The 12924-nt window shown below is 35.9% G+C and overlaps 1 protein-coding gene across 2 annotated transcripts in view; it reads right to left on the bottom strand.

Annotated features, from left to right (window-relative positions):
* Window positions 1-12924, bottom strand: part of Atp6v1h (ATPase H+ transporting V1 subunit H) — a 101808-nt gene that overhangs the window by 17613 nt on the left and 71271 nt on the right. For both annotated transcript variants that reach the window (XM_026394396.2, XM_026394397.2), the window contains one exon: window positions 11238-11351. In XM_026394396.2, the coding sequence (XP_026250181.1) occupies window positions 11238-11351 (114 nt within the window). The remainder of the gene's footprint in view (window positions 1-11237; window positions 11352-12924) is intronic.

Genomic DNA, 12924 nt, shown 5'->3' with positions numbered 1-12924 from the left:
CTATACCTTAGTATCTCAAAAAAAAAATGGTCTTTCATCCTCCATTTTTGCTATCATCATTATCATTTAGAGCACAATTACCTCATCTCTAGATTAACTGAACAGTCCCAACTTGTTTCCTCCCTTCTAAATTTTCCATATGTCAGGAAGGGAGATATTAAGAAGCACAATTCTTTTGATGGTACTCTCTGCTTTAAAATCCTCCAACACTTTCTATATTCCCAGGAAAATGTCTGAACCCCTCAAAATGACAAGAAAGGCTCCCTATATCACCAGCTTCATCTCCCCTTCATGAGTCCATTCTGAATCTCAATGAGGCTGATAGCAACTTGGCCTGTGTGACTAACGACCTTTAAAATGGATCAAAGCAAGACTGAGTTGCAGCAAGTGAAAGCTCAGACAAGAACTTGAAGAACTGGTATGAAAAAATACCTTGTTAAAAATCCTCACACTGTGTTATGATTTGGATCTTAAATGTCCCTCAAAGGATCATATGTTGAAGGTTTGGTCCCCTGTCTATGGTGCTTACTGGGAGGTAGTGGAAGCTTTAAGAGGTGGGGTTTAGGAGGAAGTTTGGTCCTTGAGGGCATGCCCTGAAGGAGATTTGGGGACTCTGACCTCTTCCTGCCCCCTTTTGTTTCCTGTTCACTGTGAGGTGAGCACTCTCCTCCACCATGTTTGCCCACCATGATGGTCTGCCTTGCCACAGGCCCCAAAACATCAAAACCAACTGACAAGAGACTGAAACCTGAAACCGTGAGCCAAAATAAACCTTTCCTCCCTTAAGTTGTTTATCTCAGGTATTTTGTCACATTGATGGAAAACTGATATAACACCAAAGATCTCACTGAAATGATAATGTAAATACATTAAGTTAAATAAAATGTATTATTGAAATTAACCTCAATGTTCTTTTTATTTATTTATTTATTTTTTTTGAATGTGCCTACTCAAAAGTTTTGACTTTCTTGTGTGGTTTGTGTTTGTGGCTCATATTACATTTCCTCCAGGCAGTGCTGCTCTTAATGGGATGATTTTGTGCACTTCCTTCAGCCTTGTCCTTCCTGGCAACATCTCCTGCTCAACAATACTAGTTAGGTGTTATTCTGGGTCAGGCACTGAGTAAGATCTAACATGAAAGAAAGCAAAGCATAAGGACCCACCCTCAGGGAACCCTGGAACACCTTCTATGTGCTTTTTCCCTCTTTATATGAGTTAGCTCCTGCTTAAGGCCTCAGAATAACCATTCTTCTTCCAGGAAGACTGTCCTGATTTCACCAAGTAAAATACCTCATTCATCTTTCCCTAAGGAATACAAAGCACAATCCTATCTTAGCATGTGCTATAATATTCTGTGCTTACAGTTTCCCCACTTAGTCTCCAAATTCCCTGAAATGCTCATTACCAGAGCCCACAACAAAGCCCAGCACAAAACGGCTGCTCAATTAATGATTAATGAACAAACTCGTAACTCATATAATTAGTACTTGTGGTTTCAGTTCTGATGATGACTGGAGATTTGATAATAGGGACTTAAAAATCTCTGGGCCAGAGCAGCTACTCTCTTTAAATCCCTACCTTGCACAAGCACCAGAAACCAGCATATTTTGTTCAGCCAGGGCAATTTTTTTTAAAAGTTATAGTTTGTATCTTTAAAATAGTACAACCAGAGAATAACGTAGTCAGCATTTTAAGAAACCAGAAGTAGAAAGTGTGAAGCAGGTTCAAAGTGGACTGGTCACCAATATGGCTGAGCCTATGACACCAAGCACACGATAAATTATATAAAACAGGTTTATTACTTCAGATAGGCAGGAAGAAATGACAGAAGTCAAGAATTTATGGCAAGCAAATCCCCTACGTCTTAGGAAAGCTGACTGGAGCAGGTGATGTCTCAACTGCAAGTGGCCCACAATTGAGGGTTCCCAGAAAGCAGTCACCTTGGATTTTATTTTACATGGCATGCTGGGCTAACGCATTAAGAGACATCCTGTTGGTGTTAGAGTGGGGCAACTGAAATAGCCTCAGCTGTTCTGGTCAACTCTGCCAATCTGCAGGATGTTGCTCCCCAACACACTCTACAGTTATTCATAAGAACTATCAGTGAGAAAGGGGAGAGAACTGGGTCAATTCCCGGCCATCTGGAAAACTGTCCCACAGAATGAGGGGCCAGTTCTTCAGTGCTCTTGTAAGGGACAAGCCTCAGCCACTCTACCTGTCTAGGCCATCCCACCACATGGGTTTAGCTTAACAGGTAAAGGAGAGAAACTGGCCAATGAACAGTCCAGGCTAGAAGTAAGGGAATATCCCACATCTAGAAATTTGGAAAGGTATGCCCAATGAGCCAGCTTGGAAAGGTGAATCAGAGAATCAGAAAGACACTGGGGTTTATTACCCTGCTGCAACCAAGACAGGCAGAAAAGCCAGTCTATAGAAAAGAACAACGCAGATGAGCTAGAAATGTGAGAAATCATGAGGCCCAAAGGGGAAGATCGATGGAAGAAGTTACTGCTTTACTTCCTGCCAGTTTTCAGTTTCCGTGGATGGTATGACTACACCTAATGGTTTCTGTAAGCTACCTGATGTCCTTACAATGTATCTTATTATATTTAAGCTAACTAGAGTAGGTTTTTGTTCCTTACAAATAAACCATTCCTTAGAACAAAGGAAAAATGTTTAGATTTTAGTTTACTAATATACTCTTTCACTGGTAGAATCAATTACATTCCTGTTTCACTCTGATAGAACCTCTAGTGTCAAATTCATTTCTTTAACATTTACTTTATTTCTTAGCTGAATGTATAGAATCCTCTGACAAGCTAAAAAAAATACTGGAAAGACTTTAAGATTATCCATTAAGAATCATTTGTTACCATCCCACATTTTTACCAAAGATGTAAGTTAATAAAATCAGAACTTATATCCTTACTGAAAATAACATGCTCCTTAGAACAAAAATAGCAAAATTGTTATAGGTTGTCAAAGACAGTAAACTGCATATATCTGATTTTAAACACACAGAATACACAAAAGATGTCTAGAAAATAGGTGCATGTGAATGCCTACACACGTATACACACAAATATAACAACAAAAATTTCTACGTAAGCAGAAAAAAATTAGACAAATGAAAAGAGTAGTCTCAAAATTATGCTAAGTGTTCTAACATTAACATACTATGAACATACAAACCCTACCAAATACATTTTGTCCATTTACGTCTAAAAAAATAAAGAAAATGAACATTTGCAGTAATCTATCTTACGATTTGCTTTCTTAAAATTGTATTCATGTGGGAGAACACTCACTCTGGTATCCCAAACAAAATCTATAGTACAATTCTATTAAAAAGCTTGGTTATTAAAGACAAAGAAAATAAAAGCTTGATTAGGAGAATTTTTCTAATAGCTTTATTATGTCCATCATATTTATTATATCTCTAGAAGAGATCAAAGACATGTCATTTTCAGAAAATGATAACTGAGATGGGAAGCTGACGTGGAGTCATACTTTTCTCAATATAACTATCTGAAGTGAATAAAATAAGAATTTTATCTTATTTTCATTTCTCTTTTCCCTCTAGCATCTTGTAAATGGTACTTGGGTGCCAGAAGGAAAGAAAAAAATGGAAATAAGATAAAATTCTCACTGAATTTTATCTTATTTCCATTTTGGCAATGGAATGTCAAGAGCCTGGCCTCCAGCATCTTCCTCATTCTCCCAGTGCAATCCAGACAAATGTTTTACTGAATCATTGCATTATCTCTGCTTAAGATTTTATTTGCTATGTGCTGATGAATATAGACTACTGACTTAAAGGAACTATGAATATAAAAATCCCAAAAAGCATTTTGCAATCTTCACAATAGCCTCAAAAAAAAAAAAAAAAAAAACTTGGGAATCAACTTAACGAAAGAGGTGAAAGACCTCTATAATGAAAATTAAAGAACACTAAAGAAAGAAACTGAGGGGCTGAGGATGTGGCTCAAGCAGTAGCGCGCTCGCCTGGCATGCGTGTGGCCCGGGTTCGATGCTCAGCACCACATATAAACAAAGATGTTGTGTCCGCCGAAAACTAAAAAATAAATATTAAAAATATTCTCTCTCTCTCTCTCTCTCTCTCTCTCTCTCTCTCTCTCTCTCTCTCTCAAAAAAAAAAGAAAGAAAGAAATTGAAGAAGACCTTAGAAGATGGAAAGATCTCCCATGCTCTTGGATAGGCAAAATTAATATTGTCAAACCCAAAGCACTATACAGATTGAATGTGATTCCTATTAAAATCCCATCGTCATTTCTTATATAAATAGAAACAGCAACCATAAAATTCATCTGGAAAAATAAGAGACCCAGAATAGCCAAAGCAATTCTTAGCAAGAAAAGTGAAGCAGGAGGTATCATAATACCAGAGCTTAAACTAAACTACAAAGCTACAGCAACAAAAACGGCATGGTATTGGCACCAAAATAGACTTATAGACCAATGGTACAGAATAGAGGACACAGAGACAAACCCACATAAATACAATTATCTTATACTAGACAAAGGTGCCAGAAACATACATTGAAGAAAAGATAGCCTCTTCAACAAATGGTGCTAGGAGAACTGGAAAATCATATGCAGCAAAATGAAAATAAACTCCTGTCTCTCATCATGCTGAAAACTCAACTCAAAGTGGATCAAGGACCTAGAAATTAGTCCAGAGATCCTGCACTTAAAAGAGGAAAAAGTAGGCCCAAATCTTCATCACATCAGATTAGGCCCCGACTTCCTTAACACAACTCTTACAGTGCAAGAAATAAAATCAAGAATTAATAAATGGGATAGACTCAAACTAGAAAGCTTCTTCTCAGCAAAATAAAAAATCAATAAGGTGAACAGAGAGCCAACATTTGGGGAGCTAATTTTTGCCACATGCACTTCAGATGGAACACTAATCTCCAGGATATATAAAGAACTCAATTGTTCTGCTGTTTCTGGGATCATCCAAGAGATCGTTTGTGTTTCAGGCCTCCACAGGGACCTGGCCCTTACTTAAGCCCTTAAGGAAAATAGCCAAGCACAGCTTGTAACAGCGACAGAGGGAGGGGTTGTGGAGCTTTTTTGTTTCTGTTTTTGTTTCAAGGCTGGGGACAGAACCCAGCTCACATTCAGCAAGTGCCCTACCACTGAGCTACACCCCAGCCCTGCTGTGGAGCTTTGATAAGGCCTGGGTGTCAAAAATCTGGCCCCCTTCAAATACTGGGCATTATTTTCCTGAATTCATTCTGTTAAATATAAGGACAGATGACAAATTCTATTTAACTCACCTAAGGGAGGTTAAGTTTAGGCCATTAAAAAAGTAACTACTGTATAATTTCCTTAAAATGTAAATTTGATAAAAATTTAAAGAATATTTACATTTAAAACTGCCTTTCATAAGATGAGAGTCTTTAACATAGCGCCCCACCCTACCCCCGCGGCCATTTTTGGTTAATTCCTCAGGTTTTATATAGTGATTAAAAAAAAAATCTTGTCAGTTCATTTCTGTTATCTGTGAAGGTTTTTTCCCCATCAAGATGTAACATCTTGGTGGTATACATAAAGGAAACTAAGAAAATAATTCAAAAACCTAATTAAATCTCTTAGTAAATATAAATTTTGCTTGCTCCTTAGTGAATACTAAACTCCTTTTAGCATACTCTATTGTTAGATGATTCATTTAAAACATACACACACACACACACAGCCCATGAAATGAAATAAGCCAAGTGAACACAAATGTTAACTGCTGCACTCAGAGGAAGACAAAAGACAGCACTTAGAAGCCGAGCATGTTAATCATAAGTGAATCCATTTTGCTCTACTCTCACTGGACAAGGTTTTTCCTGGTTTTGGTTTTGGTTTTAGTTTTGGGTGGTCTCTGCTTTTACTGATTTTCACAAACCCAGTTCAAAGATCTATCTGACCAAGATCTGGACCCCAGATCTTTACACCTTGGCTACACATATCTATCTGTGAATCTGTTTTTGATTTTATATTTAATTATAAAATGCACAGATTCTATTATCCTTCAGTTTTATTTTATTTTATTTTTTTATTTTCAAAAATGATCTTTGCCCATCTCTTCCAAACGTTTATTTTGACTGGTTCTTTGCAAAAATCTAAGATTTATATTTTGGTGGCACTTCCAAGTCAATTATAATTCAGTGATACACAGTGTCCAGAAAAATTAAAAGTTAGTACAGCCCCAAGTATCAAATACAAAATAGGGCTGGGGATGTGGCTCAGTGGTCCAGTGCCCCTGAGTTTAATCCCAAGTACCAAAAAAGGGGGCGCTGGACCACTGAGTCACATCCTCAGCCCTATTTTGTATTTCATTTAAAGACAGGGTCTCACTGAGTTTCTAGTGCCTCACCATTGCTTGAGGCTGGGTTGGAATTTTGATCCTCCTGTCTCAGCCTCCCGAGCTGCTGAGATTACAGGCATGTGCCACAGCACCTGGCCTCAAAAAACACTTCTGACAAGCAAATCAGGCAATTTGACACTGGGAGACAAAACTTTTCAACTGACAATGAAACAACTAAACAATTCCTCCACTTTTACTAAGAATTGGTTTTAATTTTACTTTCTTTCTTTCTTTTTTTTTTTTTTTTTTTTTTTTTTGGTGTATGTGTGTGTGTGTTTCTGGGGATGGATCAAACCCAGGGCCTCAAGAATCATAGTTAAGTGTTGTACCACTGAGCTAGACCCTCAGCCCTGATTTTTTTTTAAATCTAGTTAATATCTGTGTTTTTCTTTTTGGTTTAAATGCACAAAACATATGACACTAAACACATGTTCAAAGGCTCCTCCACTAAAATCACTCTAAGAATGAGGTGGAAAATTCTAGGCATCCCAGAAAGAGACCATAATTTTGTAAATTAATCCTGGAAAAGTATTAAATCTGGAAATGTTATGATACATTTACTAAAAATTATATAGAATCCTTTAGTAACGTTAATGATAAAAAGTTAAAGCACATGAGGGGTTTTGTTTTTCAATTCAGTTCATAAGTAATACTTTTATTTCATAAGTAAAACTTTTAATTACTGTATTTATAAGTAAATACTTACAAAATAACTAAAATATCCTAAGTGGTATAAACATCAAGAGAACAAAGCAGTATTATCCATACTCTTGGCTTGCTAAATTTCTGTTATATTAATTTTCCTATATATAAAAGATCTAGAGAGGGTAACATTCTTATAACTTATTCTGCTGGTTAAAAAAGAATGTAGAAACACAAATAGAAATTTCTGCATGAGATTGATTCTCTACCTACAAAATTCTGTGTTTCTTTCCTGAAGTCCTGAGCTGTCCATATGCACATACTGTTGCTTCTGAATTAGAGGCTGATTACATTTTAAATCATTCTGTAGGAAAAAAATGACGACATTTTATGATGTTGAATTATAAAATATGAACTAGGAGTATGTATATACAGAAGTTCTCTAGAGTAAATGGTCATTATTTATTTTTGTCAAATCTATGAATATAAAAAATCTAGCCCTACTAAAAAAAAATAAGGGATGCACCAGGAAAGCCATGGTGAAAAAAGAGCTGCATTTTATCATCTGGAGGGAGTTCAGCGAGGACTGCCTTGCTAAAGGCCTCCTAAATGGAGGGAGACTCACTATGTGCCTACTGTCCCATTCTTCCCACCCTATGGCAACTCTATTCTACCCCCAGCACTCCAGAGTAGACTCAGGAATATCTGTAATCCATGAGCCCACATCAATAGAGATGTCAAGGAGCAGGGGAGAAACAATGGCCATTCTAAGACCTGCAAAATCATAGAAATGATTTTGAAAACAATCATAAAATTGTGAAAAAGAATTATTTTCATGCTATATAACTATATTACATGTTACATAAATTCAGACTTATCTCTATATTACAACAAAACTGAATATTTAACCCCTTATAATAGAATCAAATCAAGATCCATAGCCAGTCCAGTTCATGATTTTATAAGAATCCAATTTACACTGACAATGTAATTTTTAAATTATACTTAAAAATTTTAATTTCCTCAGAGAAAAATAAATGCTAACATTGCTATATCCACCAAAATTATGATTTAGTCTAATAAACAGAAACTTTAGGAAAAAAACAGTATTGAAAACCTAAAAATCACCTAGGGTAGAAAAGTAAAAGCAGTCAGGTTGAAAGCCTGGTTCAGAGCACAGGGACTCTGGAAAGCACCCAGGAATGTGGGGAAGAGCCGCTGCCGCCTGGCAGACACACTTCTGCTTTTCATCTACAACTGTATTTTAATTATTTACAAGTAACTTACTTCACTATGGGGTACTAAAATAAATCATTAAAAAACTAATTTTAACTAAGTTAAAAACAAAATGCTAAGTGAAGATCAACTCTGTTTTCAAGCTCTTAGTGTGAAAGTGAACAATTTCAAGACATCTTTATAAAATTCTCCCAATAAACAAACACCAGCAGCATTTTTAAAAAATACAACAACAACAAAAACCCTATTTTAGGTAAGTAGAAAGGTTGTCTTTACCAAAGAGTTTAATAAAGACAACTAGGTTTCATAGAGACATGAATCCAAGTTCATTTTACATTGGGGATTTTTACTTTGCAAATTCAGCCTCAATTAATCCAATGTAGAAATAAATTGCTATTAGTCGAGTAAAAGTCAAAACAAAATATTGAAGTTACATGTAAATTCTACTTTTCCTTCATATGAAATCTTCCTTTACCTCTTATTAAAGTATAGGAAGATGCTAAAATTAAGCTTTTCCATTAAATGCAAAAGAAATTTATAACTGAAATACTGAAGTTAAAATAGCTTGGCACATAATTAGGGAAGATAAAGGGTGCTCTTTCTTCAGCTAGTCAATGACAGAAAGCAAATAAACTAGTTTCTGTTTATAAAGACACATATATAATCATACATGGAAAAAATGTACTATGAGACTAAATTCCTAAACTCAATAAAAAAATTCAAATTTTAATTCCTCTTCAATGCATTATCATTTGAACAAAAATTCTCAATGAAAAAAAAATTTCTCTACTGGCCAAGAGAAAAGATCAACATCCTATTTCATACTCATCTTTTCTTTCACATCTGGGCTATACAGTTGTTAGAAGAAAAAGAAAACAATAAACCCAAAATCCAATTCAAGAGAAAGAAATAATAAAGTTAAATTTCTTCATTAATACAACAAGAATTATGTTTTAGCATTGCCTAGTATCAACAAAAAGGGAAAATAAAACTGACTTTCAAAAGAAACTTCAGAAAAACATCAAACAAATATAAACTCACTTGGTTCCCACAGCCTTAAACTCTATTAAATGTTAACATTTGGAAAAATAATTCCACAGATGAGATATAAACAAGCCAAAAGATATCAAATTGCTAAATAATTCATTTATGTGAAAAATCTAGCTCTAGGTAAAGTGAAACAAGGAGAGAAAATCCAGTGACACTTGAAGTTTTGTCCTCTTGCTGCTTAGATAAAAAGTCATTTTCAAGTGCCCTCTACTTTGATCTCATTCTTCTTGCACTTAAGATAATGAAAAAATACAAACATTTTCAGTCCATTAAGTGATTGTGGTACTGGCTCTAGGAGCCACCTGAAGTCCACCTACCTCTTATCTCAACTTTTATTGTCTGGTCTAGGCCTCCTACTACCTCTACCAACGACCACCATAAGAACCAACTATAACAGTCTTCTTAATTTCAGACTTACCCCTGTATGATCCATTCTCCAGTCAAAATGATCTTTTTAAAATATAAATCAAATATTGTCATTCTCCTATTTATAACCCTTTTCTATAGCTTTCATTTTACCTTATAAAAGTAAGCATCAAACAACAGCTGACAAGACACTCCATGATCCTATTCCTGCCTACCTCTCAATATACTTTTCCATGTTGGCCTTTATACTGTCCCTCTAAATTAGAGTTTCTCCTCCTCAGTACTGACATAGAACATTCTTTAAAGTGGAGGCTGTCTGTGCACTGTAGGATCTTCACCAGCATCCCTGGTCTCTATCCATTAGGTGCCAAAAGCAGCACCACCCTCAAGTGTCACAACCAAATGTCTCTATGCATTGCTTTAACAAGCCAAGCTCATTCCTGCTTCCTGGGTCTTTTTCCCTCTCCTTCCTTCTACCTGAAATAGGAATTAGCCCAAATAAATTAGCTATATGGCTGGTTCCTCATCATCATCATCTCAGCCCACTCAAAAGAGAGCTTCTCTAGCTGTTCTCCATAAATTTGCACTGACTTCTATCCTATTATTAGCCAAGCAGAAAGCAAGTGCTCAAAAAGCAGATGTGAGAATGCATAAATGTCAGTATTTATGAGAAAAGTCTTAAGTGGCAGGACCGTAACACTCAATATAGGAGGCCACAGCAACACTCCTGGGTATTCTCCTGTACTACATTCACCTGCATCTTTAAATACACCCATTCAAGTGCACCATAACTTTGTCCTTTAGAAGTGCTAGGAACAGTATCATCAGTTATAGGTACTGCATATTTATTACTTGTGCCTTAATAAAAACAGTTCAAAACCAGAGCATCCTTCAGTAAGGTTGAGAATAGAGAGGCATTTGAACTGTTCAGAAGAGTGCTGAACAACCAACCTACAGCTAAAAACAGCCAGGCAAAATAGGATCCTCATTTATTCTATCTTGTACACAAAGGGCTTACCATTATGTCTAAGCAGTTGCTCCCTATTTTAAGTGGATACAAAAGGTCAATAATCTTCTTCATTTTAAAAATAAAAACAGATGAGAGAAAAGCATGATCTGGCTACTTCCAAAGTAAAAGGATGTAATGAATGAAGTTTAAGAGTTGAATTTGAGTTAATCAATCAGCTTTTCGTGTTTTTAATGTGAACTGATAAAATTCATTCAGGTTAATCATATGCTGAATAGTTAAGACCTTACCAAACTGTAGAATCAGTGGCCCAACTAGATTCCATTCAACTCCAAAAAAGACTGATTCACTTACATCACAAGGTTCCTTTCAAAAAACTTGTGAAGTTGTTTTAGATATTAGTACTTTGAGTATATTTTTTTAAAGTATTAGTGTAGTTCATTTTCAAATTATCATGTCATTGCTCTAAATAGTAAAATAGTACATTTCTATTTTTTTATCAAAATCACTAACTTTAAGAACAAGCATTCATCAGAACATTTACAGAACTTGCAAGTCAATATAAAAGTGTGAGTGAAGAGCTAATGCATACCAGTTGTGCACCATGAGCTTCTGCACAGCCAGCAGAGCATTGTAGCGGACCTGCTGGTCTTCATGATGCATGTGGTTCATTACCAGCTGCTTCCCACCGAGCTGCTCAATAACCCTGCAGAATAGAAGAGACTTGGTGAAGATGCTACAATTACTTTCAAACTCATGCTGTTCACAAGAAGAAAGTTCAAATATGAAAGGATTTTCAAAAATGACAATGGATGGAAGTAAACCCAACACATATGCCTTCTTACATTGTTCGTCTCTGAATTACAGATTTAAAATATTCAAATATATTCTCTTCTGAATTCTTAATGATAAATCCATCTGTAATTCAAGTTTCTAAGTCAGAGAAGAGAAGAGATCATCTACCTAGATACCTCATAGATCACAAAGTACTCTAGTTGATCATTTCTGGATAGTTGAGTATTAACTTCTTTATTACCAGTATTTCTGGCTTGCTTAAAATCAATATTGAGCACAATCTATTATTTATAACTTACATAAGATCAATATTAAGGCCAGCAGTTAGCATGCCGTGTAACAGATACAAGCTTAGATGCAGATAGTAAGGGACAGAGGGTTAAAGAGCATCCATGTTAATTTCCTGGAAAAGACCCGATTTTAAGATAGCTGCCTGTTTCTCATAACTATGGGATATGCCATGTAACCTCCTGGGCAATGAAGCAGAGGAGAAAATTCATGTCTTCAAGAGAACCAAGATGACTGACAACCAACATTGTTTTCTATCACTGTACCCTCTAACACCCTGAAAATTCACTTACTACAGACAAAAGTAAAGTGAAAATGATTATTTTCTTCATAAATAAAAAGAGATTCTCTGTTCTTAAAGTGTAGTTTTTAAACAGAGCTATGGAGTCTTTAAACTCCAACACAACAATGTGAATTCCTATGTCCATTCTGTATCCACCAGTATGATCTGATGGATGATATCTATCATTTGTCAGGTACAAGAGACACCTTAATGAAATAAGGCATTTAGTGGTTGTTTCAACTTCACCGATCAGTAAGGCTTCTAATATTAGTAAGAAATGAGTTGATGGGGGTTACAGGTGAGAGGAAAGCTCTCAACTGCATACTTTTTCATATTTTATTTTAGGAATCTTTTCAAAAATGTGTTGAATTAGTGGGGGAAGAGAACAATATAAGAATAACGAAACATTAACTGAGTGCTTACTGTGTGCCAGGTACTATGCTTTAAAATGCTACCTGATATACCAGTTCAATTATTAATGTGTTATATTAGACAACTCCTTTGTTGTCTAATAAAGTAAATTCCTCCCTGCAAACAAGGAGAACAAGGGCATCTCTATTATATCATTGCTGTAAAGATTAAAGGACATAAAGCCCATGTCCCTGCAGTGTGGTATGCTTCTAGGATGACACTAGTTCTGACACCAGGCTAAGATAACACTAGTTCTGACCCCAACACTACCTCCCCTCAACACATTCTCCTATTATACTCTAAGAGATCTCTGCAAAATACTGAATATCATTTTCCATACCTAAAATAATTCAGTCACTACCACTGCTCTTAACAAAAGGACCTAAATCCTTAAAATAGTCAACAAAGCCCTTCACAGGCTCATTTGGAGCCCCTGCCTAGCTTCAGAGAATAGGATCACATACTTCTTGTGCCCAGGGCTTGCTCTGCATATTTAGCTTAT

The sequence above is a fragment of the Urocitellus parryii genome, chromosome 7, assembly GCF_045843805.1.
Source record: "Urocitellus parryii isolate mUroPar1 chromosome 7, mUroPar1.hap1, whole genome shotgun sequence".
In the NCBI taxonomy this organism is placed as follows: domain Eukaryota; kingdom Metazoa; phylum Chordata; class Mammalia; order Rodentia; family Sciuridae; genus Urocitellus; species Urocitellus parryii.
The sequence above is the reverse complement of the archived record's forward strand: the minus strand, read 5'-3'. Positions and strand labels throughout refer to the sequence as shown.